The 24,268-nt window shown below is 42.3% G+C and overlaps 1 protein-coding gene across 7 annotated transcripts in view; it reads right to left on the bottom strand.

Moving 5' to 3' along the window:
• Positions 1-24,038, bottom strand: part of Fbxl4 (F-box and leucine rich repeat protein 4) — a 79,572-nt gene extending 55,534 nt beyond the window's left edge. Inside the window, exons 1-4 of one of the 7 annotated variants that reach the window (XM_036177553.1) lie at positions 23,904-24,037; positions 15,407-15,502; positions 7,704-7,918; positions 6,396-6,977 (exon numbers count right to left, since the gene is read on the bottom strand). In XM_036177553.1, coding sequence (XP_036033446.1) covers positions 6,396-6,907 — 512 coding nt within the window. In that variant the 5' untranslated portion in view covers positions 6,908-6,977; positions 7,704-7,918; positions 15,407-15,502; positions 23,904-24,037. Of the gene's footprint in view, positions 1-6,395; positions 6,978-7,703; positions 7,919-15,406; positions 15,503-23,448; positions 23,517-23,903 lie in introns of those variants that run through there. The other 6 variants (XM_036177554.1, XM_036177557.1, XM_036177552.1 and 3 more) reach the window with 6 other exon arrangements.
• Between the last annotated feature and the right edge of the window lie 230 nt (positions 24,039-24,268).

Genomic DNA, 24,268 nt, shown 5'->3' with positions numbered 1-24,268 from the left:
TGGATAAGTGAGACAGTTGATTAGCTTGAACTGTTTGGGAGGCACCCAGGCAGTAGGACCAGGACCTGTCCTTAGAGCATGAGCTGGCTCTTTGGAACCTAGGGCCTATGCTAGGACACTTCGCTCAGCCTGGGAGGAGAGGACTGGACCTGCCTGACTGAATCTACCAGGTTGAGCTGAATCCCCAGAGGAGTCTTTGCCTTGGGAGAGGTGGGAATGGAGGGTGAATTGGGGGGAGAGGGCGGGCTGGGAGGAGCGAGGACAGGGGAATCCGTAGCTGATATGTAAAATTAAATTAATTATAAATTTTAAAACAAAAAAACAAAAAACTGCAGGGCTGGAGAGATAGCTCAGAGGTTAAAAGCACTGACTGCTCTTCCAGAGGTCCTGAGTTCAATTCCCAGCAACCACATGTGGCTCACAACCATCTGTAATGAGATCTGTAATGGTGCCTTCTTCTGGCTTATGGGATACATGCAGGCAGAACACTGTATATGTAATAAATAAATCTTAAAAAAAAAAACAAAAAAAACTGCTTTTGCTGGGCAGTGGTGGTGCATGCCTTTAATCCCAGCACTCGGGAGACAGAGTCAGGCAGATCTCTGTGAGCTGGAGGCCAGCCTGGGCTACAGAGTGAGTTCCAGGACAGGCACCAAAATTACACAGAGAAACCCTGTCTTGAAAAAAAACAAAATCAATCAATCAATCAATCAAAATTGCTTTCCAAAGAGCTTATGGCAGGCAGTATAAAAGAATGACCACTGCAAGCATCACACATTGTTTATAGTAATCTCTAATGTCATCGTGAGTCATTTCTCCTTAAGATAGAATCTGTAATTAATAATACTTATTAAATATTTAATATATTATCTACTAATACTGTTCATATTATATAACAAACTGTTTATTTCCTTGACCCAAAGGAAAAATAAACTAGAGTAAGGCATGTAGAATCTGAAATAGACAAAGGTTTATAAAACTCAAGAAAGAATCTATACAAGGGAAGCCACTGATGTGTAAGCATCCTGATAGTTTTTAGTTGACCAAAATGGAACTAAGAACATATGCCCCCACCCTGAGAGAACAGAGATGGGAAATATGGTCATTTCTACTTCAATAATCAAAGCATAAGTTCAAGTGAGAATTACTTTTTAAAAACTCTTCTCTAGCATGCATTTAGGGGAGCTAATATAACATTTCAATTAACCATGCAATATGCAGTGATCAAGCTTAGGTTCCCCGACTTACCCCAGACCCCATACTACTACTCTCAATCTCCAGGAGTCACTATTGCCCTTTTCCACTGACTTTATTTATATGGCTTCCATGTCTGAGGAAGAGCACAGAGCTCTGGGCTTTCTGCATCAGGCTTACTCCACTTAACTGGAGAACACATAATGTCCTCCAGTTCCACCCATTTTGCTGCAAATGACAAAATTTTATCCACTGAGCATGTACGCCACATTTACTTATCAATTCATCTGTTGATGAGCACTTAGACTGATTCTGTAGCTGAGCTACTATGAACAGTGCTGCAGTGAACATGGGATGACTGCTGCCTTTGGGAAGATCATTCTGGATACATTCAGAAGTGGAATTCCATGGGAATTCTGGGAAACTTATGTCCAAGGGGATCACGAACCACAAAATGAAGAGCAGCAACAGGAACTTTTATAGTCTATAGACAATAATAATAACCACTCCTCTATTATCTTTTGAGGTTTTCTTCCGAATATTAAAAACAAAACACATCAAACAAAAGACCTTGCATTTGTACTTAGAGACAACAGTCCAGCTCATCATTAACTGGAAAGTAACACACTGCCATTCCCTGTGAAAGGTCTGGCCAATTCTGACTTCCTGATAAAATCACAGGCCTTGGGCTACAAGGACAAGGGAACTGGGACTTGGCAGTTCATGAAACTGCTGCTTAAGCAACTTCCTTTGGCAGCAAGTTCTCCCACGGTGGCTCCACTCTCTTGTCTTCACTGTATTAGAAAAGTATTTGGAGCACTCATAACCAAACAAACAAATCTTTAAACTTTATCCTCCAAATAACATAATCCCAGTTTCTGTAGTATGACAGCAACTTGCCATTTTCTAACTTCTTCCCCATCTTCTTTCTCTTCCCTCTAAACTGTAACCCTGAGTGCGGCAGAACAGTATTTTAAGGTGTGTTATTTTGTTTATGTTGCATCTGTTTAACTCTGTGAAGCTGTGTTACTGTGTCTACATAAAACACCTGATAGTTTAATAAAGAACTGAATGGCCAATAGCAAGGCAGGAGAAAGGATGGGTGGGGCTGGCAGGCAGAGAGAATATATAGAAGGAGAAATCTAGGAGGAGGAAGAAAAGAGAGTGAGTAAAGAAAGGAGCCAGAGAAGGAGGAGGACTCCAGGAGCCAGTCACCCAGCCACACAGCAAGCCACAGAGTAAGAGTAAGATTTACAGAAGTAAGAGAATGGGGAAAGCCCAGAGGCAAAAGGTAGGCAGGCTAAGTTAAGAAAAGCTGGCTAGGAACAAGCCAAGCTAAGGCATCCTAAGTAAAAAAAAAAAAAAAAAAAAAGACTGTGTCTTTATGCTTTATGTGTTGTTCAAAGTAGAAAAACAATAAACAACACCTGAGCTAGCCTATTTTCTGATCCTCAGCTACACGTCACTCTGTACAATCTCTTTTCTTTTCCTTTTAAGAAGGCACTAGGCAAAAAGCCAAAAGACACCGAAATCCAGCAGAACTGCCTATAACTTCCTATGCTGCTGGCTAGCAATGAAAATCACAAGAATAGGAAAGGATGGCTTTTTAATTTTTGAATGTTTGAGACTATACAAAGTTCATTTCCTGCACATAAATCCTGGACTACTCCAACACACTCTAACCCAGGAGTTTGTTTCAATTCCTAATGTTATGAAACTGGTCAATTAACAGAAGAGGCAACAGTCCAGTACATGACAGAGCTCTCTTGAAAACAAGAGAAAGGGTGTAGTTACCTTGTTATGTACAGATAAAGGTACACAAATTATCGTAGAACTGTTCTTTATTCGAGTCATACTAATGTGATACAAGTGGTAGCAATGTGATGATGAATGGTATTGTTATTGCACTTGTCTTCTAACGCCTGCATACTGAGCAAAGTCAGGGACCTGACAATTACCATGTAATCTAGTTGGCAGTAGCTGACTCCTTTCTCCCACTCACAGCCTCGGGTCTCTTCTGGCATCCATCCTCCAGACAGTCTTGCTTTGCTCTTTGGGACCTTCATCTGTGACCCTGTTCACAAAACTATCACGTGCTCCTGAGCAGCAAAACCCAATGTTTTCAGTCCTCCTTCCATCCCACACAGAGCTGTACCCGAGCTCCCCCCACGGCAAATAACTGCATAGGAGCAGGAATCTTCCTGTAGCTTTCCAGAAAGCTACAGCCAAGACAGCTTTACGATCTCAAATTCCAGAAAACCCAATTTAGATTTTCAATTGTTCTTCCGACATTTGCAGCCCACAATAGCTTGGGCTTTCCCCACTTCTTCAAATGCTGATCTCACACTATTAAAGGTGCTATCCAGGTTTCTTAGCCCTGCTGGAGCAACCCTCAACCCTGAGTGAATTCACTTCCTTAAAGAAACTGCTAGATTAGCCGGGCGGTGGTGGCGCACGCCTTTAATCCCAGCACTCGGGAGGCACAGCCAGGTGGATCTCTGTGAGTTCGAGGACAGCCTGGTCTCCAAAGTGAGATCCAGGAAAGGCACAAAGCTACACAGAGAAACCCTGTCTCGAAAAACCAAAAAAAAAGAAAGAAAAGAAAAGAAAGAAACTGCTAGATTAGACTTTCTAGAGCACCACACACATTAGTTTTTCCCCTGGCCAGTACACTTCCCCTAAAATGTCACAGTTCTCTTCCAGGATGGCTGTGAGCTCAGAACAAAAGCCATCTTTGTGTGGCTCCGTTTTGTTCCCAGCAAAGAAAGGACGGTCAATGAATGTTTCCCACTGTCTAAGGAAACTCCCCAAAATAGTAACAGTCATGAACCTGAGCAGAACTGTAGGTACCTTTCTTCTCATTCTTTTTTTAGACAATGAAGCATCTATTGAGCTCACAACCAGTGAAACTTAAGGATGCTGGTTTTGAGCTAAGTATGGAGGGAGATTCACGTCTGCAAGCTCAGCTCTTGGAAGATGGAGGAAGGAGGACTGCTGTAAGTTCCAGGCCAGCTCGGGGCTGGAATGAAACTCTGTCTCTAAAAACCAAAACAAAATTTCTTATGCTGCAGGAATACAAATTGATCTGACCCCTTTTCTCTTAATATTTATTCAAGTTTTCTGAGGAGTAAAGCTAATAATCAGCAAAGCGAATCAGAGGCATCTACAAATTAATTTTAAAATTACAGTCAAATTGGTTATGCGGCAATGTTGGGGATCAGAGAAAAGGCTGTGCATGTTTCATAGACCTCAAATCTGTTCACATTTTTTAAAAAATGCATATAACTTTATAAGAAAAGCAAAGAATGACAGAATATTATAAATAATTCTCACGAGAAAAGATCTTGTCCAAATTCCTGCTTTTTTTTTCCTTTCAGGAAACAGCCTATATATAAAGGATGATTGTTTTGTGTTTTCACTAACACATGGTGTACAATAAATTATCAGTGCAGTTTCCAGCAATAGTTGAGCTGACCTCTGGATTTATTTCCTGGCAAGATGGGAATATATTCCCTTAGAACTAAGGACAAAGATGCAGGCCAGTAGTGTGTCCTGGGAGCTGTTCTCTGCTCCACTTCTCCTATACTAGCATCTGGGGTCCCACAGTCCATTGCTGCCTATTCAAAGGCACCTACAAACCACTGTCAGCTAGAATGAGCTCGTGGGGCAAAGGTTTTTATTCTGTACATTGTTGTTGATATGTCCTCAATACTCAGAATAACACAGAACATGGCAGATATTGTGGTCAATGAATGAATAACTTAAGATTGACATAAAGATCTAAAAACTAAAGATCGGCTGATATATGAAATTAAGTTAATTATAAAATAAAAATATTAAAAAAAAAAAACCTAAAGATCAACAAGTACCGAAGAATAGGCAAATAAAATGATCAAATAATCCAAGGAAAAGGTTATATAAATTGTTCTTAGATATAGGAAAGGATATTCAACCTCTGAGACAATAAAATAATTTTAATAAAGAAATAAAACATAACATTTTCACCTAATAAATTACGAAAGTATGAAACTTACTAACACTGTGATCTTTTGACAAAGCATGTCCATATTATACTTCTTGTGGAAATATAAACAGGTACAGATGCTTTATAGGGAAATTTGGCTCCATGCATCAAAATTACAAATATGTACCTCCTTGGTCAAGCAATTCTTCTGAGACTCTTATCCCACACAAAGACTGACAGAAGAGTGAAGTGATGTGTGGTAACTTTATTCTCTGCATTAGTGTTTACAATAGCAGAGGACTGGCAAAAGGTAAGTACCTATCAGTTAAGGAGTAGTTCATAAGCAGGGCACACAGGTGGGCCACACTGCATGCAGCTACAGGAAAGAAACAAAGGAGCATTCGGCTTCACTGCTACTGCTCAGTAGTGGAACAAATCAGATACAAAATGACCTGAGTGGTAATTATTGTCTAGATAGAGAAAAACGCAAAATATATTTGATTCCCTTATATCTGCACAGAGAAATGAAATGATACAGAGAAAACTTCCCAAGTGGTTTCTTTAGGGGATAAGATGGGTTGCAGGCACATGGAGAGCATAGGTATTAATGGCTACATTGTGTACATTTAGATAACTGGCCTATGTGAGTGTATCACCTCCTCAAGGAACTGTACAAAAACAAGTCATAGGGGCTGCTCAACAGGTTAATGATATAAACAGACTTCCAGGGGAAACACTGCAATTCCTTAAAACTTACCATGTATTTTTAAATGGATGTGCTGACTATGGAAGCATTCTCCTAACATTAAGGCTAATGTCCTAAGGACCCCTCTATAGCATCACTCTACAGGCCTATCCTGAGTTGTACTTAAAAACAATTAGCACGATGCTGGCTTGAAAATAAGTTTACAAGTCCTGCTACCTACTGACATTGCAGACTGTACCATTACCTTAAACTATGCCTTTTCATTTATGGTAAATTCTGTGACAAGCAAATAACACAATCTGTAATTATAATGTGTGGTGTTTTAGGTAGAAAACATGCATTACATTTTCATGTGAGTGATCACTCTTCTTCATCAGGATCTTAAGAAAATAAATCTCAAAATCATAGGTGCCTAGGTGATTTAAGAGGATGTTGCCAAAAAGGAAACAGAAAAATCACTTCAGTGCTGACACAACCCCAGCCTTCCATCCACATGACTTGGCTGATTAACAATGAGAAAGTGAGTCTCACCTTACTTCGGCTGGGGGGTTTGGGGAGTAGGGATTTGCTGAACAAGCCAGAATTCTGATGACTGCTCCAGGATGGTAGGTCTCCAGCACATGAACAGCTGTAGGATATACTTGATGCTCAAAAGTAAGTTCCACATAATCCTGGCTCTGAAAATTGGATGGTGTTCTTCTGAATGGCAAGGAAGCACTAGGACACTGGTCCCACCAGGTTCCGTAAGTTCGAAACACAGCTGTCTGAGTAAAGTCACCAGAACTTGGGAAGACATTAGGTACACCTGCCAAATTCCCCATGGTGTAGGACATGCTATTCTCACTGCCATAATGGGAACTGAAATCCACCACTTCTTTGGCGTACTGGACTACCTCTGCATTGAGAGGGGAAGTCCGGCTGTTGGATACTAGAGTCCTATGGCTGTTCATCATGTCTCCTCTTGTAGCTGTCCTGGCTCGGCGCCGAAGGCACATATAATAAAACATGGTCAGAACTGTTAACATGGGAAAGACTGGTGACATCTAGTCGTGAATTATAAAGCTTCAAAAGGTCAGGTGTCCTCAGTGAGATGCATGAACTCTGAAGGATGGTCTACAAAATGAATGGCTTGGTGAGGTAAAATCACTTAAATAAGCAAACAACAACAACAAACAAACAAACAAACAAAAAACAAATGCATGAATACAGCAACAAAGAGGCTTATCCCAGTGTCACTTCCCAAAATGAAATTTGAAAATGCAAGTTTTCAACTATAAATATGATCTCTGGCATAAACAATATACCAAATGTAATTTGTAAGAAACTTACATACTTTATGCTAAAGGAGGAACAAACTGCTGATGTAAAGCAATGGAAAACATATGAGTCCCAAAGCCATAGTTTATATAAAATAATCACCACTCAAGAAATACCAAATCCATGAATTCCCCCCCTCCTACCCCCCGAGACAGGGATTCTCTGAGTAGCTTTGCGCCTTTCCTGGAACTCACTTTGGAGACTAGGCTGGCCTCAAACTCATAAAGATCCACCTGCCCCTGCCTCCCGAATGCTGGGATTAAAATGTATGGTGAACTACTACAATACTACTTTTACCCCAAATAATCTTCGGCCCTGGTATACTTTGACATTTTAGTGAACAATCCCCTATTGCTAGGCACAGTGAGTACCTTTAGCTGCTAGGTAAACCGCCTGGTCCTCTGTCCCTGTTTTTAATTATTCTTCATTCCCAGACATGCTATGTTCAGATTCTACATTATGGGAATACAGGTTTTGAGACGACAGTTAATTCTGACCAACTAGATTAACTGCAATACATACCAAAGACCAGCAGACAGTTCTCATTTCTACCAGTGTTACTTGTTAAGGCAGTTCTCGGAGGCCAGGCATCTCATTGGCTGCAAGCTACTCTCAGGCATCACTCACCCCGGCTGGAATGGTCACAGAACACACACAGGAAGTGCAGGAGCTGGCACCCATCCACAGATCCAGAACACACATGCTGCTTTCAGGTACAGATGCTGAAATGGGACAGCCTGAAACAGAGTTTAAACAAATATTTTTATTCCAATGTTACAAATTATTCTTAGAGAAGTATGTTTACAAAACATTGACATGTTGATAGAAAGTGATATGGGGGGGGGAAGCATAAAATAATTAAAAAATAAAACCTTCCAACTAAGCTATAGTTTTTTTTATAGTTTGTTTATCAGAATTTCCTGAAAGTATAACAAACCATACCTAACCGCAGGGTTTTAAACTATGGTTTTATTTCGGACTATGCCTGAAGAAATATCTTAGGAGAACTGAACAGTGTTTTTTAAATTTTGAGACTAGTCGAGAACACCCCAGGGGGCAACGCATGTTTCAAGCCATCTCTATTCACTTGCGAGGCCTCCTCACCAAGGAGCCAACACCCTGTCTATAGGAACAGGGAAACCTACACTTGTTTTGTACTTGAAGAGTCCTGGTTCCGGCTTCCTCTAAACAGAACCAAACAGAAGGAGAACACACATACTCTGTGTTTGTTTTTAGTATAGCAACGTTCTAGCCTCCAAAACCTGAGCACTAGCACTAAGATCACATTATATGACCTGTATTAATTCATTCAACCCTCCAATGACTCTTTCTGATATGGTAAAGGCTTCACTCAAGGCAGATAGCACTTCTTTGCTAACCTAGAAAATCCAGTTCTTTTTTTTTTTTTTTTCCTTTTTTTCTGAGGCAGGGTTTCTCTGGGTTGTCTGTCAGTCCCGGTGATACTCACTCTGTAGATCAGGCTGGACTCAAACTCACAGAGATCCACCTGCCTCTGCTTCCCAAGAACAGAGATAAAAGGTGTGTGCCATTCTGCCAAGTAGAAAACCCAGTCCTAACCCTTATATTTTACTGAGTATCTCAATACTTGCTTGTTTTCCACCCACAAGGCCTGGAGGTAGCAAGCTTACTCTCTGGTACCAAATGGTCCTGCATTTTTCTCAGCAGACTTTTAGCAGGGTTTATATTTAGGAACATTTTTTCTTTTCTTTTTTTTTCCCCCCTTTGGAGCAGTGAACTGCGGCAAGGATCTTCATTTCTTTCCATTTTTTAAAATTAATTAAATTTTTGGTTGTGAGCCTAGCCTTTAACGGCTGAGCCATCTCTCCAGCATGGATCTCTGTGAGTTTGAGGCCAGCCTGGACTACAGTTCCAGGAACGGGGCAAAGCTACACAGAGAAACCCTGTCTTGGAAAAAAAAAAAAATTTTTAATTAAATTAAAATTTTTCATTTACTTTATGTCCTAAAGGCAGTTTTCCCTTCCCTACTCCCACCTCTTTTTTGCACTCCCCAAATCCACCCCCGCTTCACCTCTTTTCAGAAAGGGAAGGACAGGCCTCTCATGGGTGCCAACAAAGCACGGCATATCAAGTTGAGGTAGAACTAAGCTCCTCTCCTTGTGTTAAGGCTGGGCAGCCAACACAGCAGTTCTTCATTTCTTAATATATAGCTCGGTGCGTACTCTGTATTTCAGCATGTTGATAGAAAGGTGATGTGGAACACAACCCAAAGTGCATAAACTAGTCTAAAAACACACAGCAGTATCTATCTTCTGCATCTCAGTGCCATCCAGGTCTAAACTGAGATGCTATACAAAATGATAACTAGTGCAATAGTAACAGGTTAAGCTTAAAACACATGTGGAAAATGCAGTTGTGAGAAACAGAGCAGACTGACTGGGGCTAACTTGATTCAGGTTATTTTATCAGCCAGAATGGTTACAACAGAACACACTAAGCAGAGAAAAAATTACTGTCTTCTACAAACCCAGATCATGTTTGGAAGGACCTTCACGAAGCCTAACTCAGGAGGAATCCTGTCCATGGAACCAGGATCAAAACCAGCTCACTTGCCAGATGTCCACAGGCACGCACAGTATCAACTCAATCAGGTATGTGCCATGCACAGGGCCTGAACTTGCACCACCTCCGTAGTTTGGAATTCCTCCCAACAGAGTGAAAAACATTGGAAAAACAAAGCTAGTTCCAAACTGGGGACATTTTTGGACATGGAAGGCACAAATATGAAGCCTCTTTGTAATGTTTTCACACTGGAAAAAAACGGAACCCTTATAAAGATGCAGGCCAGTGGAAAGTCAGTCACTATAAAAAGAATGGCAAAGGGGCCTGCTGGTAAACCAGCAGAGAGGAATTTGCACCCTTAGGTGCAAAGGACAAGAAAATTTTGGACAAGCAGAGCAAGACCTTGTGGGGAAAGGCAGAGAGGCATTCAGGGAAAAAGAGCCATGTGCCACATGACAGCACTCTGGTCAAGTGGACAGAGTCAGCACAGCCTACAGCCATCGCCTCTCATTCCAAACTAAGCTCCCTTTCCTTCATTTCTCAAAACTGCCACTCAGAAAGCAGTCAGTTTCATGAAACCTAGGAAACATCTACAGAACAAGGTATCTTCATTTATGTCAATCCTCACAACCACTCTTGGCAAACAAAACCGTAAAAGTTAAATTTTGGTTGATGTACCATGGCACAAATTTTTCGACAGTTTCTCAACTAGTTTTTACCATTGCAGATTACAGGATAATATAAAATCAACAAGACTGTCATATGGGCAATATTATTTTAAGCTGTGTAAAAGTTAAGTAAAATTTGCATTGAAGTAACATATGTAAAACCTGAGTTATAAATTGTAAATATATGTTATACTGTCAAGTTTCATCAGATTAGAAATATAAAATGGAAATTTTGTTTTCTTCAATTCTGGATAAAAAGAATCTTTAGTTAATTTTTGTAAAATAAAGCTAAAAATGATATAGAATACTGGAATACTACAAAAAAGTGATTATAAAGTATATACCTTTAGGGAGAAATTTGCAAGTTCATACAAAAAGCTATTCTAAAGACTCTCAGTGAATATAAAAATGTGACTTTACAGTTAATAAGCCAAAATTAGCAACAGAGTGGCCTTCATTTTATTGTTGCTTAATCCAGTTTCTTATCAATAGTGATTATGAGGTGAGAAACTGTGGGGGTCTCCACAACACACAACACAGGAACAATTCTCATAAGGCAAGAAAGAAATCAGATTCAACATGACTTAGCTGTTCAAGCTTCTAGAGTCTGACACCAGGCAGTTTATTTTAGACATATTTAAGTACAATACAGTTTTGGAAAAAGGTTTCCTGGTAACAATTATCCCAATCTCATGTGCACAATAAAGCTTATGGTATGACTAGAATCAAAATTCTCTGCGAAGTACATGCAACCTCTACCATGAAGGTGATTTCTATAGCTGAAGAGCCTAAGATCTGGTGTGGTTTTGGTCACACGTAGGGGTCACCAGGCTGTAAAGTACAAGTGACATCTCCCCAAAGGAGGGGTTCTACTGATTGGGAAACAAAGCTAAATTAAAGGTCTAGGGAGGAAGGGTCTGGGGTAAACAATATGTCTGGTTCTACAGACAGCACAGCCCACCAGGCTATTAACTACATCTACTCCCAGCCTTTTGTTGAAGAGACAAGCCTCCGTGCTTAACATTGCTGCTTTCCCTAGAGCTTACCCTCTACAAGAGACTCCCCAGGACACGGAAAACGTCCCACATTATAAAGTGCTTATTATTTCACTTGGTTAAGCACTTTATTATGTGGAAGATGCGATTGAAAATAAAGGTTGTACTATATTAAAACCATGTTGTAGAACACAGGTTGTTTCCCAAGGACTGTGAGAGTAGATACAACTTAAAATGGCAGTTGCTTTGTGTTTCTTGATTGTACTTGTGGGACCTTTGCAGTGGAAAAGAGAAATTAAGAGGTATAGGCTGTTATATTTGATCCTCCCTTGAAACCCCACCCCTTGGCGCTGCCCTGTGTCCAGACATAAAAAAGCCTCATTCTAAGGACAAATTCCTGCCATTTCTCTCTTCCGCTTTTCCTCCCATGAGGTGCACACCAATCCCCCCCGTCTCTCTCTTTCTGTCTCTCTATTTTTCTATCTTTCTCTTCATTTCTTTATTACAATAAACTCTCCATGTGTATGTATCCTTGGATATCCCATCCAATAATTCATAACAGTGACACCCAAAGTCGCCTGGCAATCCCACTGCTTTCTCCTGCCCACTGGCAGACTGAGGAGTTCTGGGATCCTGTACCACCCACCATTTTTCAGGCTGGAGCACCACCAGAGACTCTTTACCCTACTGGATCGGTAAGACCCTCCCTTCCCTTCTGGCCATTTTCCCACAAATGAGGATTCATCTTGTTTTGTTTGCTGGTACCACATGTCTTTCGGGCTCATTGCCCTTTGGCCCCCATCCCTATGTGACGACCTGTGCCCCCTCAATTCCACAGTCTGTGCCCTCTCAATTCCATGGCCCATAGCCTTTGTGACTGATGATGGTCCACTGGCTATTTTGTGCTGTTATTTTTGACCCTCGCTGACCCTCTAGGATGCTGGAGGTCAGTCCACTGGGCCTTATACCTCATTGTAGAAAAATGCGCCTGTGGCCCCCTGCCTCCACCACTGCCACCAACTCATGACTTGGGTTTGTTCCTCTGCAGCTGCTCACACCATGGAGGGGCCCTCTCTCCCACCCAGGTGCACTGCTACTTCTCCATCTTTCTTTCAAAAAGTCTATTTCCTATGTGCAAATGGAAATGTATGATTGATATGGCCATCTGTGTTTCTTTCTGACTGACTTCTAAATGCTTCAATTTATCTGTTCCTTGTCTGCTCAGTTTATTTTTGGAGGGAGGGGGTAAAAAAAACCCCACATGAACATGGGGTCAGGTGCCATATCTGATAGGAGCGATCACGTGATCAGGTGGTGCCATCTTAAATAAGGGCAACCACATGGGCTAGCCACCATCTTGGCTAAGGTCAAAACAGGCAGGTTACATGACCTCATTGCCATCTTAACTAAGGGCAACATGGGCAGGCACCTGGCACTCAGGCTGATGGTATAGAGGGAGGTTAGGGAATCGCCTCTCACCATGCATTGTTTCACCATTGTTTTACAGGCAAGGAAAAGTCCTCTGGCCTTGGCCTAGTGCTCCCCAGCTGCCCCTCTCAGGCACCAGCCATCTGGGTAGGGAGGAAGTCCAGGGGAGGCCTGCCATTCGCTCCTCCACAACCGCTTGTGTGGACGTGTGGACAGGATCTGGAGGCATATGTGCTCCCCTTCAAGGCATCAGTGAAACCACATGCAGGCAGTCTCGTTATATTAAGATTTTAAATTTCATATTTTAACATTAATACAATTCTGATATACTATGGGCCACAAGCTCAGGATTTTAAATTTTCCTTGGCTACTCATTACCTGCTTTTCATGATTTGGATGTCAGTACTGATTGATAATACTAACTTATCTAAAACTTTTATTTTTTTCCTCACTTGTCTATTCCTAAGGATGGCATTTTTTCTCTGTCCTGGTCTTGGGACTCCTGCTCTTCTCAATTACTAAGACCATGGACCAAAAGGCTCCAAATAAGTTCACAAATTTTAACTCCAATCTTTAGTCTGTATTTAATCCCGCTGGCAGAAACTTCGGAGCAGCAGTGTAGACATGACCTGCAGCGCTTTCTCTGCTACAGACGTCAGCAGAGATTCTTGTCTACATGATGTGGACTGGCCCAGCCAAACGTAATTGTTCCCTGCCTCTACAGCCAGGTCAGATGACCCCATGCCTGGGTTCCCTCCTTATTCAAGGTCTGTTTGGGCTTAAGAATGTGAACTTCCCTGTCCTTGCTAACATCATTAAGCTATAACGAACTGGGAAACCTGTATATTCAGATTTAAGTCATATATATGCTCTCAAAGTTATAAAAACACCTAACAGATTTTGTGTCCCCCACCCCCGTCCTCAAACACATGTAGATATCTGAGAATATGGCATTTAATATAAAAGCTTTTAATGATAGAGAGACATGTCAGCTCCTGGCAGCATTCTGTATCTCCTCCGGGAAGATAGATGGTCGCAGAAGAACTTCTACCCAGAAGCTTATGGCAAGGCTGGCCAGGCAGCGAGAAGCTGAGATCCTGTCCAGACTGTGAATAAGTGGAACAATGGAGGACCGATTGCCCCATGCTACAAAGTCAAGGTGGGTCAGTCTCCCCACATTTCTACTCCACAGATAAAAACCTGTCAGATCTTCCAGGCCTAGCAGTTGAACAAGTGCTGCCTTTGGGGCTTCTGTCCCCCTACACCCACGGAGAGACTTGAGATCGCTGCCTAGGTAGCTGGAAATTTTTTTAAAAATTTAAAAATAAAATTAATTCATAAATTTATACTTCTCAGATCTGACAATGTTTGATGACCAGGGTATCAGTTTAACAACCCCAATCCTAAGATTATATATTTTTATATATATATATATATATTTTTTTTCTTTCCCTCCCTCCTCCCCTCTCCAATTACAGACAGGTATGCCTCATTCACAGACTTCATGGTACAGGATAGACCGGTTTCAGAGATAAGTCCAGAGGTTCAAAGTTTGTTTTGTTTTGTTTTGTTTTTGTTTTTGTTTTTTCGAGACAGGGTCTCTTTGTGTAGCTTTGCGCCTTTCCTGGAACTCACTCTGTGGACCAGGCTGTCCTCAAACTCACAGAGATCCACCTGCCTCTGCCAAGTGCTGGGATTAAAAGCATGTGCCATCACCACCCAGCTGTTTTAATACTGATAAAAGCAGCTTTGATAAACTGATAGGACATTGACTACAAAGAGTTCTGAAGAATTCTTAAATGGATTTTTAACCCTTTTGCCATGATGTAAATCCATTTCAGCTGTCTTACAGATACCTACAGGCTCCTGGGAAAAGTTTTGCTACTCCATCAAGAAATCTGGTCTGATGAAAGCTAACACTCCAGAGCCTATTTCTGACCCCATCTATTTTTTGAACACATTTTTCAGATACATTGTTCCTGCCTGACCTCCAGAGAAACAGCTGATGCCATGGCTTCTATACTCCTGATTTGTCCTGCCATTTCCCCTCAAGCTCCTGGAACACCACTGCTGCAACCTGCCTCCTCAGCCCCTCAAGGAACATTCCTGAGATCTTCTTCTGTGCTTGACTCCTGGTTTCCCCTCCCCACTTCACCCCTTGTCAGCCTGAAGTAGCCTCGAGAATTCAGCACACTTGTTCCCCCACTTGCTCCCACAACTTACTTCTTTATAATAATCAAAATGGAGGAATGTTAATATTCTGATCTGCCCCTTGAAATCCCACCCCTTGGCACCACTCTGTGTCCTGATGTAAAAGCCTCATCCTAAGGAAAAGCTCCTCCCCTTCCTCCCCCCCCCCACTCTCTGTCTCTGTCTCTCTCTTTGCTATCTTTCTCTTCATCTCTCTACTATAATAAACTCTCCACGTGGATGCAGCATCTGGGTTGTGAATTACTGGCTGCCACCGCTGCCACTGCATCTGCCCAGCCCACCGCTGCATCTACCCAACATGTTTCCCTGCACCCATGGGAATAACCTCAGGGCCCACCCCCAATGCTGTGCAATAATTCATAAGATAGGCAAGGGAGGATACATGTTTTCTAGTGAGACCTGAAGTGAGATGAAGTGGATGAAGCAGAGAGAAGCAGGATGGCAGGAGCCACTAGAAGCTGGAGCAGTCAGTCATGCTCTGAAACAAGAGAAAGAAGCAACTTTACAGAAATAAACAAACAGTGGTGGCAGAATGATCCATGCCAGAACAATGCGGGAACGTGGAAAATAAGCTTAAAACTCAAAAGTGAGTTCTCAACTTACAAGAAAGTGAAAAGATCCGGGAAAAGAGAGGATGCAGGCAGTAAACCACAGGCAGGTCACAAAAAAACACTTTAAAAAGCTGCCCGGAACTGTGCCCCTGAGTGACAGGAGAAAGGACGGCGGCCAGCCCGCAGCACAGTCCCACAGCAGCAGCATGAACAGTGCCATGACAAGCCAAGGGAAGGTGTCTGTCGTTCCTGAATCTGATTGAAACTTGTCAAGAAATGCTGGCCAAGGAAAGGACTTCGGGGTTCACTCTAGAAATCCACATGTGGATGAAAGGTGACGAGAATGGAATTATATTTGAGTGTGCCTCATACAGCACTCAACTAGTAGTATTTAAATCAGTTCCAACGCACAAGATTATCCCCTCTAGACATGTACAATAACACACATCCTTATATCTCTCTGCTTTTCTAGGAACTTCTTTTCAATCCCCCCCCCCCACACACACACCAGGGGCTCTTCCACCTTTTCAACTGTACAGAAAGGGAAAAGGTTCAAGGAAGGGCTTGAGATAGGACAGGAACCACCAGTTCAACTCCCTTGGCATGTGTCTTCCCCGACCCTTCTTTTCCCCTGACATGCCTCCCTCCTCTCACCTGAGGTCAGGTTGAGAATGTATGCACCACTCATGATTCCTTCACCTGTCTTAGCCCTATTTCTCATCTGCAAAGATGGTTCTTTCCCAACAGATTATGCATTCCTCAAATTCAGAGAATGTATCCTACTTTTCACCATGCCTGATCTAGAATATGCCAATAGATGCTCAATAAATATTTCCTGTTTTACATAAATTTACCACAAAAAGAAGAATAAACAACTTTAAAATAAACAGAAAAACAAAATGAGTGGTTCTTCCCAACAAGGCTCATATGAAAAAAAACTTCCCTATCTTGATATGAAGAAAAAGGAGAAAAATGGATAATAAAAACTGAAACACAATGGGAAAGAGTCAAATGCATGAACTTCCCTGAAGCCATCTGAGAAGGAATAGTATGCATATTGAAATTTTACTGTTCAAAGAGAATATAAAAAGTCGGCAACTTCTGTTAGTACAAAAGCAGCCCCTGAACACATAAAAGAGACTTGACTCGGGCCACAAAGGAACTCTGATTGAAATTAAAGAAAGATCCATGAGAGAGATGATTGGAGAAGTAAAAGAAAGCAATTTTCTCAAATATGAGATAGACTTAGCACTCCAAATCTGTGATAAGGCCTTGAGATAGTTATGAGGAACTAGAAAAAATACAATTAAAAAAGTTCTCGAAAGACAGAGAGAGAGAAAGAGAGAGAGAGAGAGAGAGAGAGAGAGAGAAAGAGAAAGAAAGAAAGAAAGAAAGAAAGAAAGAAAGAAAGAAAGAAAGAAAGAGTGAGCAGTAACCTAGGAGCAATAGCCTAGGATAAGAGACAAAGAGGCAAGACAAAGGGTAAGAGTTAACGTTCTGGAATTAGATTTGCTATTCAGTAGCAAAGCTCAAGAGTTAGCCTTTCTTTTCTTTCATCACAATTATTTACATTCCAATCCTACATGTTTAAAACATGGAAAAAACAGCACAGTAAAAAGATATGAAGATGGCTTCCTAAACCTTTCAGTGCCTCTCTTTCTCTAAGAAAATGCTCCAAATAAGCATTGTATTAAGTGTTGTTAGCTTGTTTATTTGTACAGGGGTTGGTGGAGAGATGGCCCAGCCATTAGGAGTGCATACCACTCTTGCACTGGCCTGGAGCTAAGTTCCCAGCACTTATCACAGGTGGCTCACACCACCTGTAACTTCAGCTCCAGGGAATCCAACACCCTCTTGTGGCCTCCAAGAGTACTGCACTTGTGTACACAAATCCACATACTGAAAAACACACACAGACATAATTTAAAATAGAATATTTTTTAAATGTCTTAAAAACAAAAAGATTTTCTTAAAAAAATTCCACAAAGACCTGCTGTGATTTGGCTCAGTGTCCCCCACCCCTGCCACAACAAGGCTGATGTACTGAAGGTTTAGTTGCCAGCCTCGAAGTACTATAGGAGATATTCAATCCTTTAAGCGGTGAGGTAAATTGAATAAGTGGTCCTCAGAGAGAAGGCCTTGAAGAGAATATGGGGACCCTAGACCCTTCTAAGCTTCCCAACTTCCATGAGATCAACAGGCCGTCTCTACCACATGCTCTGACATGATGTTCTATGCTACCACTGGCCTAGAGTAACAAGACAAGTGACCATGACCAGAACCTCTAAAATCCTGATTCAAAAGAAACCCTTCCTCTTCTTAAATTAATTATCTCAGCTATTTTGTCACAGTGACAAAAAACTGACAATCACAAAGCTCCAATATGGAACACACAAGAGGAGTTCTTAAATGGAACTCGTGGCCAGTTTGGAAGCCTCTAGAAAATCTAGGCAGGAAATGAAGTCAGGGGAAAAGGCAGGAAATCTACATGATGCAAAACTTAAAAGGATTGGGGGGCTCTCTTCCAGTTTTCAAAGTATCCCTAAAAAAAGTAAGGAGGTGATACAAAGAGTCTGGCCTCCAGAAGGCTCTTCAGAACCCTGCTGTCTTCAAGCCGTGTCTCATGAGCAGTGAAGCATGAGCTTGGACTCACGGTCAACTAAAATGAAGGATTAATAATGGTTAGTTCTGCAGAATCTGCGATCACTCCCTGACTCTCCAGGCTTCTTTAACAAACAAATCTACACTTCTAAAACATCTCACCACCACACATTTGTTCAGTTAAATGAGTAGAAAACAAGATTTAAAAAAAAGCAGATCTGGAGGATGAGCTGAGGGATGCTTTTCTGAGAAATGGATGTGGGAAGCCTCTTCCTGCTGGCCGTGCTGTCTGGCACAGTGAAGGTGTTTGTAGCCACAGGCTACGAGACAAAGTATCTTACAGATACTAACATACAGTATGATCATTTGACCTTTTTCTTCATTGTCTCAGCATGGATAAAAAAGAGTAAATAGTTCTAGGAGCAAGAGATATCGACATTATGATTGGAAAAAGTACAGAGACAAACTAGTGGAAACACATGAACTGTGGACCAATAGCTGAGGAGCCCCATGGTACTGGACTAGACCCTCTGGATAAGTGAGACAGTTGTTTAGCTTGAACTGTTTAGGGGGCCCCCCAGGCAGTGGAATCAGGACCTGTCCTGAGTGCATGAGAGAGATTTTTGGAACCTAGTGCCTATGGTGAGACACTTTGAGCAGCCTTGTTACAGGGAGGAGGGGCTTGGACCTGCCTCAACTCACCTAAGCTGACTCCCCATGGGAGACCTTGCTTGGAGGGGGTGGGACTGGGTAGTGGGTTGGGGAGGAAGGAGGGCAGGGGAATCTATGGTTGTATTGTAAAATGAATAGAAAATCTCTTAAAAAAAAAAAAAAAGAAAGAAAGAAAAAGAGTAAGTAGGAAAGACTGAGGATTTAGAAGAACCCTGAATTTTTGAGACAGACAGACAGACAGACACACACACACACACACACACACACACACACACACACACACACACACACTTAAAATAGTAAAAACTAGGCATGTGAGGTTGAAAACAAAAATAAACAAAAAACCCAGTATCCTCAATTGTTAACACCATACTAAGTCTATGAATTTAGTTTAACAGAATATTAGCTATCCATTTTTATATTGCAAAACAGAATATATTTACTTCATTAACAAAAAGAAAGGAAGGAAGGGCTGGAGAGATGGCTTAAAAGTAAAGAGCACCAAATGCTCTTCCAGGGGACCTGGGTTCAATTCCCAGCACCAACATGGCAGCTCACAACTGTCTGTAACTCGTGTTCCAAGGGATCTGGCACCCTAACACAGACATACACATGGGCAAAACACAAAAATAACAATAAATAAATTACTTTTTTTTTTTTTAAAAAAAAGGAATATTTAGATATCCTGCCTAGCAAAAAAATTCAAGGTCAATATCATAGGTCTCTACTAACTAAAATGACACAACTCTTTTAAATTAACTTTTAGTCATAACTTGCATTCCAAGAAATATATAATTCCAAGAAAATAGACAAGAAATCGTATTAAAGCACAATATGAGTTGAGAAAAATACAAGCAAGATATTTATTTATATAACAAATGCTCTCACTCAGAAACAATTAAAGGAGCAAAAAGGACGAAGGAGATGGCTCAGTGGTTAAGATGCTTAGTGCTCTTCCAAAGGATCTGAGTTCAGCTCCAGCATCCACACAAGGCAGCTCTCAACTGCCTGTAACTCTGGCTCCAAAGAGAGAATATGACATCCTCTTCTTGCTTCCTCAAGCACTCACACACAGGTAGCATACACAGAGCGACACACATACACATAAATAAAAATGGAAATTAAGGGAAACAAGACTGAGAAAAATATTAATGAATGGTTTGTCAAGTTTTAATGGCCCAATATATAAAGAGATATAACATGTCAATAAAAAAGGAGCACTTTAGCATAAAATAAGCAGAGTATGGTAATTATAAAAATTTAAATGACTAGTAAACAAATACAGATATTCAACCTCATCAATAAGCAAAGAAATGCAATATTAAAACAATACTAAAATAGCATTTTTCATCCCCAAACTAGCAAATAGAAAAAGTGACTGTATCTCAGCAGTAACTGTTCAGGTATAGCAGTTTCTGCATGTCTCAAACACAACTGCACTGGTTTTTATAGCCAGCAGCCTTGACAGATAAAGAAGTCTCCCTAGGAAGTAACACCATACAGGTCTGTTAACTATCCAGGAAAATTACCATCATGTCTCCATCTTCAGGCCGGTTTACTTGCAGCTCACTATGAAAGACTCAGGACTCCCCCCTTTTAACCCAGTTGACAACAGGTTCTAGTGTCACATAGCCCTTGTCACATCACCCTGTGGACAGTGCTTTGTCTCTGATCCAGGAGCCCCAAGCTTTCCAAAATCATCCACAGACTCTTGACTTCCAAGTAGACATAACCACGAACTTGTAACCATTCTCAGCAATGACATGATAAAGGCAGCATTATAAACTGTATACAATTGGTCTTAGCAATCTTTTTTTTTTTTTTTTGGTTTTTCAAGACAGGGTTTCTCTGTGTAGCTTTGCGCCTTTCCTGGAACTCACTTGGTAGCCCAAGCTGGCCTTGAACTCACAGAGATCCGCCTGGCTCTGCCTCCCGAGTACTGAGATTAAGGGCGTGCGCCACCACCTCCCAGCTCTTAGCAATCTTTTTTAAAATTGATTTTTTAGATTTATATATCTTATTTATGGCTGCATGTATGCATGTATACCATGCACGTGTCTAGTGACTGCTGAGGTAGAAGAAGGCATCATATCTCCTGGAACTGGAATTACAGGTGGATGTAGGTGCTGGGAACCAAATCCCAGCTCTCCTGCAAAAGCAACAAACACTCTTAACCACTACCCATCTCCCTAGTCTCCTTATCAACCATCTATTGAAAGAGTACCATGGCAAAATCTCTGCAAATTTAAAAGCTATAAATAGCCTTTCATCCAGCAATCTAATCATTTGCACCAAGAAAAAAAAAATATGCAAATATATACAGTAATGTCCCTCAACCTCTAGGAGATGTTTTAAGATTCCACTGTGGACCATGTGGGTAGCAGAGAATCCAATACATACAATACTTCCTATATATACATAATCATCTAAGGAAGCACTTACTGGCTAGCTTCTTTTTGACATACTTGAATTTTGAACATTAGTACTCTTGAGCCAAACTGAGCAACATGAAATAAAAAAGGGTTACTTGAACACAGCTGATCTGATAGCCAGGTATATCACTGAATACAGAACGGGCACATGGTGTGCAGATGGACTAGATAAAGATATGGTTCACAGATCAGGAAGGCATACAATTTTATCATACTACTCAGAATAGTGCATGATTTCAAACTGTTTACCCTTGGAATTTTCCACTTAATGTTTTCAAACTAAGACTAACTGAAACCAAGTAAAAAGAAACAGGAAACAAGGAAGGGCTACTCACACATGGAAACGATCCTGTAATTTCACTTGTAACAGAAACAAACCTGTAGTATTCTAAATATCGAAAGAAGATTGAAAATGTTAGGTTGCTCCTACAATAATGAAACAAAAAGACTTTTAAAAGGTAAGAATACCAGCACTCAGGAGGCAGAGGTAGGCAGATCTCTGTGAGTTCAAGGCCAGCCTGGTCTACAGAGTGAGGTCCAGGACAGGCTCCAAAACTACACAGAGAAACCCTGTCTCGGGAAAAAAGAGAAAGGTAAGATGTCTTAAATATCTATATAAAGTCTCCCTTGTCAGTGATTATTTCTAACTAGAAACTGCAGAACACTACACCACAAACTATTTGAAACACTCTTATACACGTATTTTTATGTCTGGAAAGAAAAACAAATACTAAGCAGTGTTTATTATTTAGACATCTACTATAACAGCACAGGAAATTGATTCCAGTTCCAACACCCTATTGGAATGATGACACCCAAGGGGACAGGTGAGAGGCGCATTGAGCTTGCAGAGCTGAAAACAGGCATAGAACATTGTATATTAGTACTCACAAAGATAGATGCACAAGTCAACAGACATGCAAATTGTGAATTCAGCTATTGTGTACAACTCTGGGAAGCAATTCTACAGGGTGAATGGAGTCAGCAATAGAGGGTTTATTTAATAATGACCCTAAATTAAACTGACCAAAAAATTCAAATACTGGCAAGGCATTTTATGGGGAAGAGCAAGGCACACAGGAATTCAACTGGATGTGGTGCTGCACACCTTTTGCCCCTGCACTCAGGAGCCAGAAGCAGCCAGACCTATAGGACGGCCAGCCAAGGCTACATAAAGCGAGCTCCATCTCAACAAACAAACAAACAAACACAAAGGAAAGGTATCCAACTTGCTCCCGACTAAGTTCACTACAAATATATTCAGTAATCTTCACAACATGCCAGGCAAGGTTCAAATCACTAGACTTTGAAACACACTTTAAAGCTGGAGTAACACGAGCAGCATGGCATGACCACTGCAAGTAGGTCACTGCTAACAGTTCGGAAAGGCTCGTGAATACACAGGGACAAGTGTCACCATCGGTAAGCACTGGTCAGGAAGGAAAAAAAACAGAACTCAACAAATGACCATGAAGTCATTGGCTAGTAATAACCAAAAAGGCACGGCATTTTTTTAATCTCACACCAAAACTGAGTAAGACTTCGAACCATGGGGGCGAGGCACTTTATACACAATTCATATGACGAAAGACAGAAGATGGCAAACATTAACTCCACTAAAAGTGGGAGGACAGGGCAATGAGACTGGCATGCTAAAGAAAGACAGGGACGCTTCTGTTCATGGACCGAATTCGGAAGCAAAACATCAGCTGTAAACAACTCCGCAAGACAGCAGTGAGCGAGGAACACACTCAGCATCCCGGTGTAAGTACAAGAATTAACCATCTTATGCGCTCAACTCTCTGACTTTGAAATCAAAGATAGAACAGGGGTTCAAAAGAGCCAAAACGTGGGTCAGAAGCTTTGAATATTGGTGCTCAAGTGTGGAAATAACCCAATTCAATGAATAATAAGACTTTCTAATACGGTGGCTCTCAACGCCACTAGACTTCGTGCTCACCCAACTTACTCCAGGATAAGGGGCTTCTGAGGGGCAGGCCATCTATGCAATATCGTGTAGGAAAGGAGCATGCAGGACAAGCAATGTGCCTGTCTCCCGAACTTAGACCTGGGAGTGTAGCGGGAAGCAGAGGGAGCAGGTGGCTCCCAACAGAGCAGACTAGTGAGCCACAGCCTGCAACGAGCACGTGACCCTCGGCTTCACCCACCTAACTTCCTAATCCTCTGCAGATTACAGGTAGGACGGCTTCCCCAAAGCTCGGAGGCTAAAAGCACTTGGAAAACCCAGGGGAATGCAGAACCAGCCCCAGGGCCAAATGCAGTGGCAAGTGGCTTGGCCCACCGCAGACGGTGGCAAGAAGGCTGCAGCCTGGGCCTCAGTGCACAGAAACCGCCCTGCGAGGGAGGGAAAGTCAGGACGACTCGGCCCGCGGGCCCCACGTCCGCAGGTCGCGGTGCGCGCGCCAGGCCCAGGAGAGCCGCGAGGAGAGGCGGCAGCACTCCCGTCCCGTCCCTGCCAGCGCAGCCGTGCAGCACCGCGGACGTGCGTGGGCCCAGGGCCTCCGCCTCGCGCGCCCCCCGGGGGTGGCGCGCGCCCGGCCCCGCCCACGGCCGCGGAGACGTCGAGACCTTGAGGAGGGGAGGAAGGAAGAAAGGGCCGTACCCTGCAGGGTCCGGGACGGGCGCGCGCAGGGCTTCGCCCCAAGCCGGCGGCGTGGGCAGCCGGAGGCCGCTCCCAGGATCCCGCGCTGCTGCTGCCGCCGCCAGCCCGGCCCAGCGCGACCCGGAAGGAAGACCGAGGCCGCGGGACGGGGCGGGGCCGAGCCTTGCGGAGGGGCGGGGCCTGGCGAAGGGCGGGGCCTTTTGCTAGGTCCAGGGTAGCAGCTACCTAAAGGCTCTGGTGGCCTGAGCTGCTTAGCAAAGCCGAGGTGGTGGTTTATAAAGGGCCTATTTGCTCCCGGGCTAGCGGTAGTTGCAGAACTTTCACAGTACTCGTCCCTCCAAGGACAGCCCTCCATGTATAGTGTA

Source organism: Onychomys torridus, chromosome 2 (assembly GCF_903995425.1).
Source record: "Onychomys torridus chromosome 2, mOncTor1.1, whole genome shotgun sequence".
NCBI lineage: Eukaryota > Metazoa > Chordata > Mammalia > Rodentia > Cricetidae > Onychomys > Onychomys torridus.
Note: the sequence above shows the minus strand (reverse complement) of the source record. Positions and strands in the feature narration are given on the sequence as shown.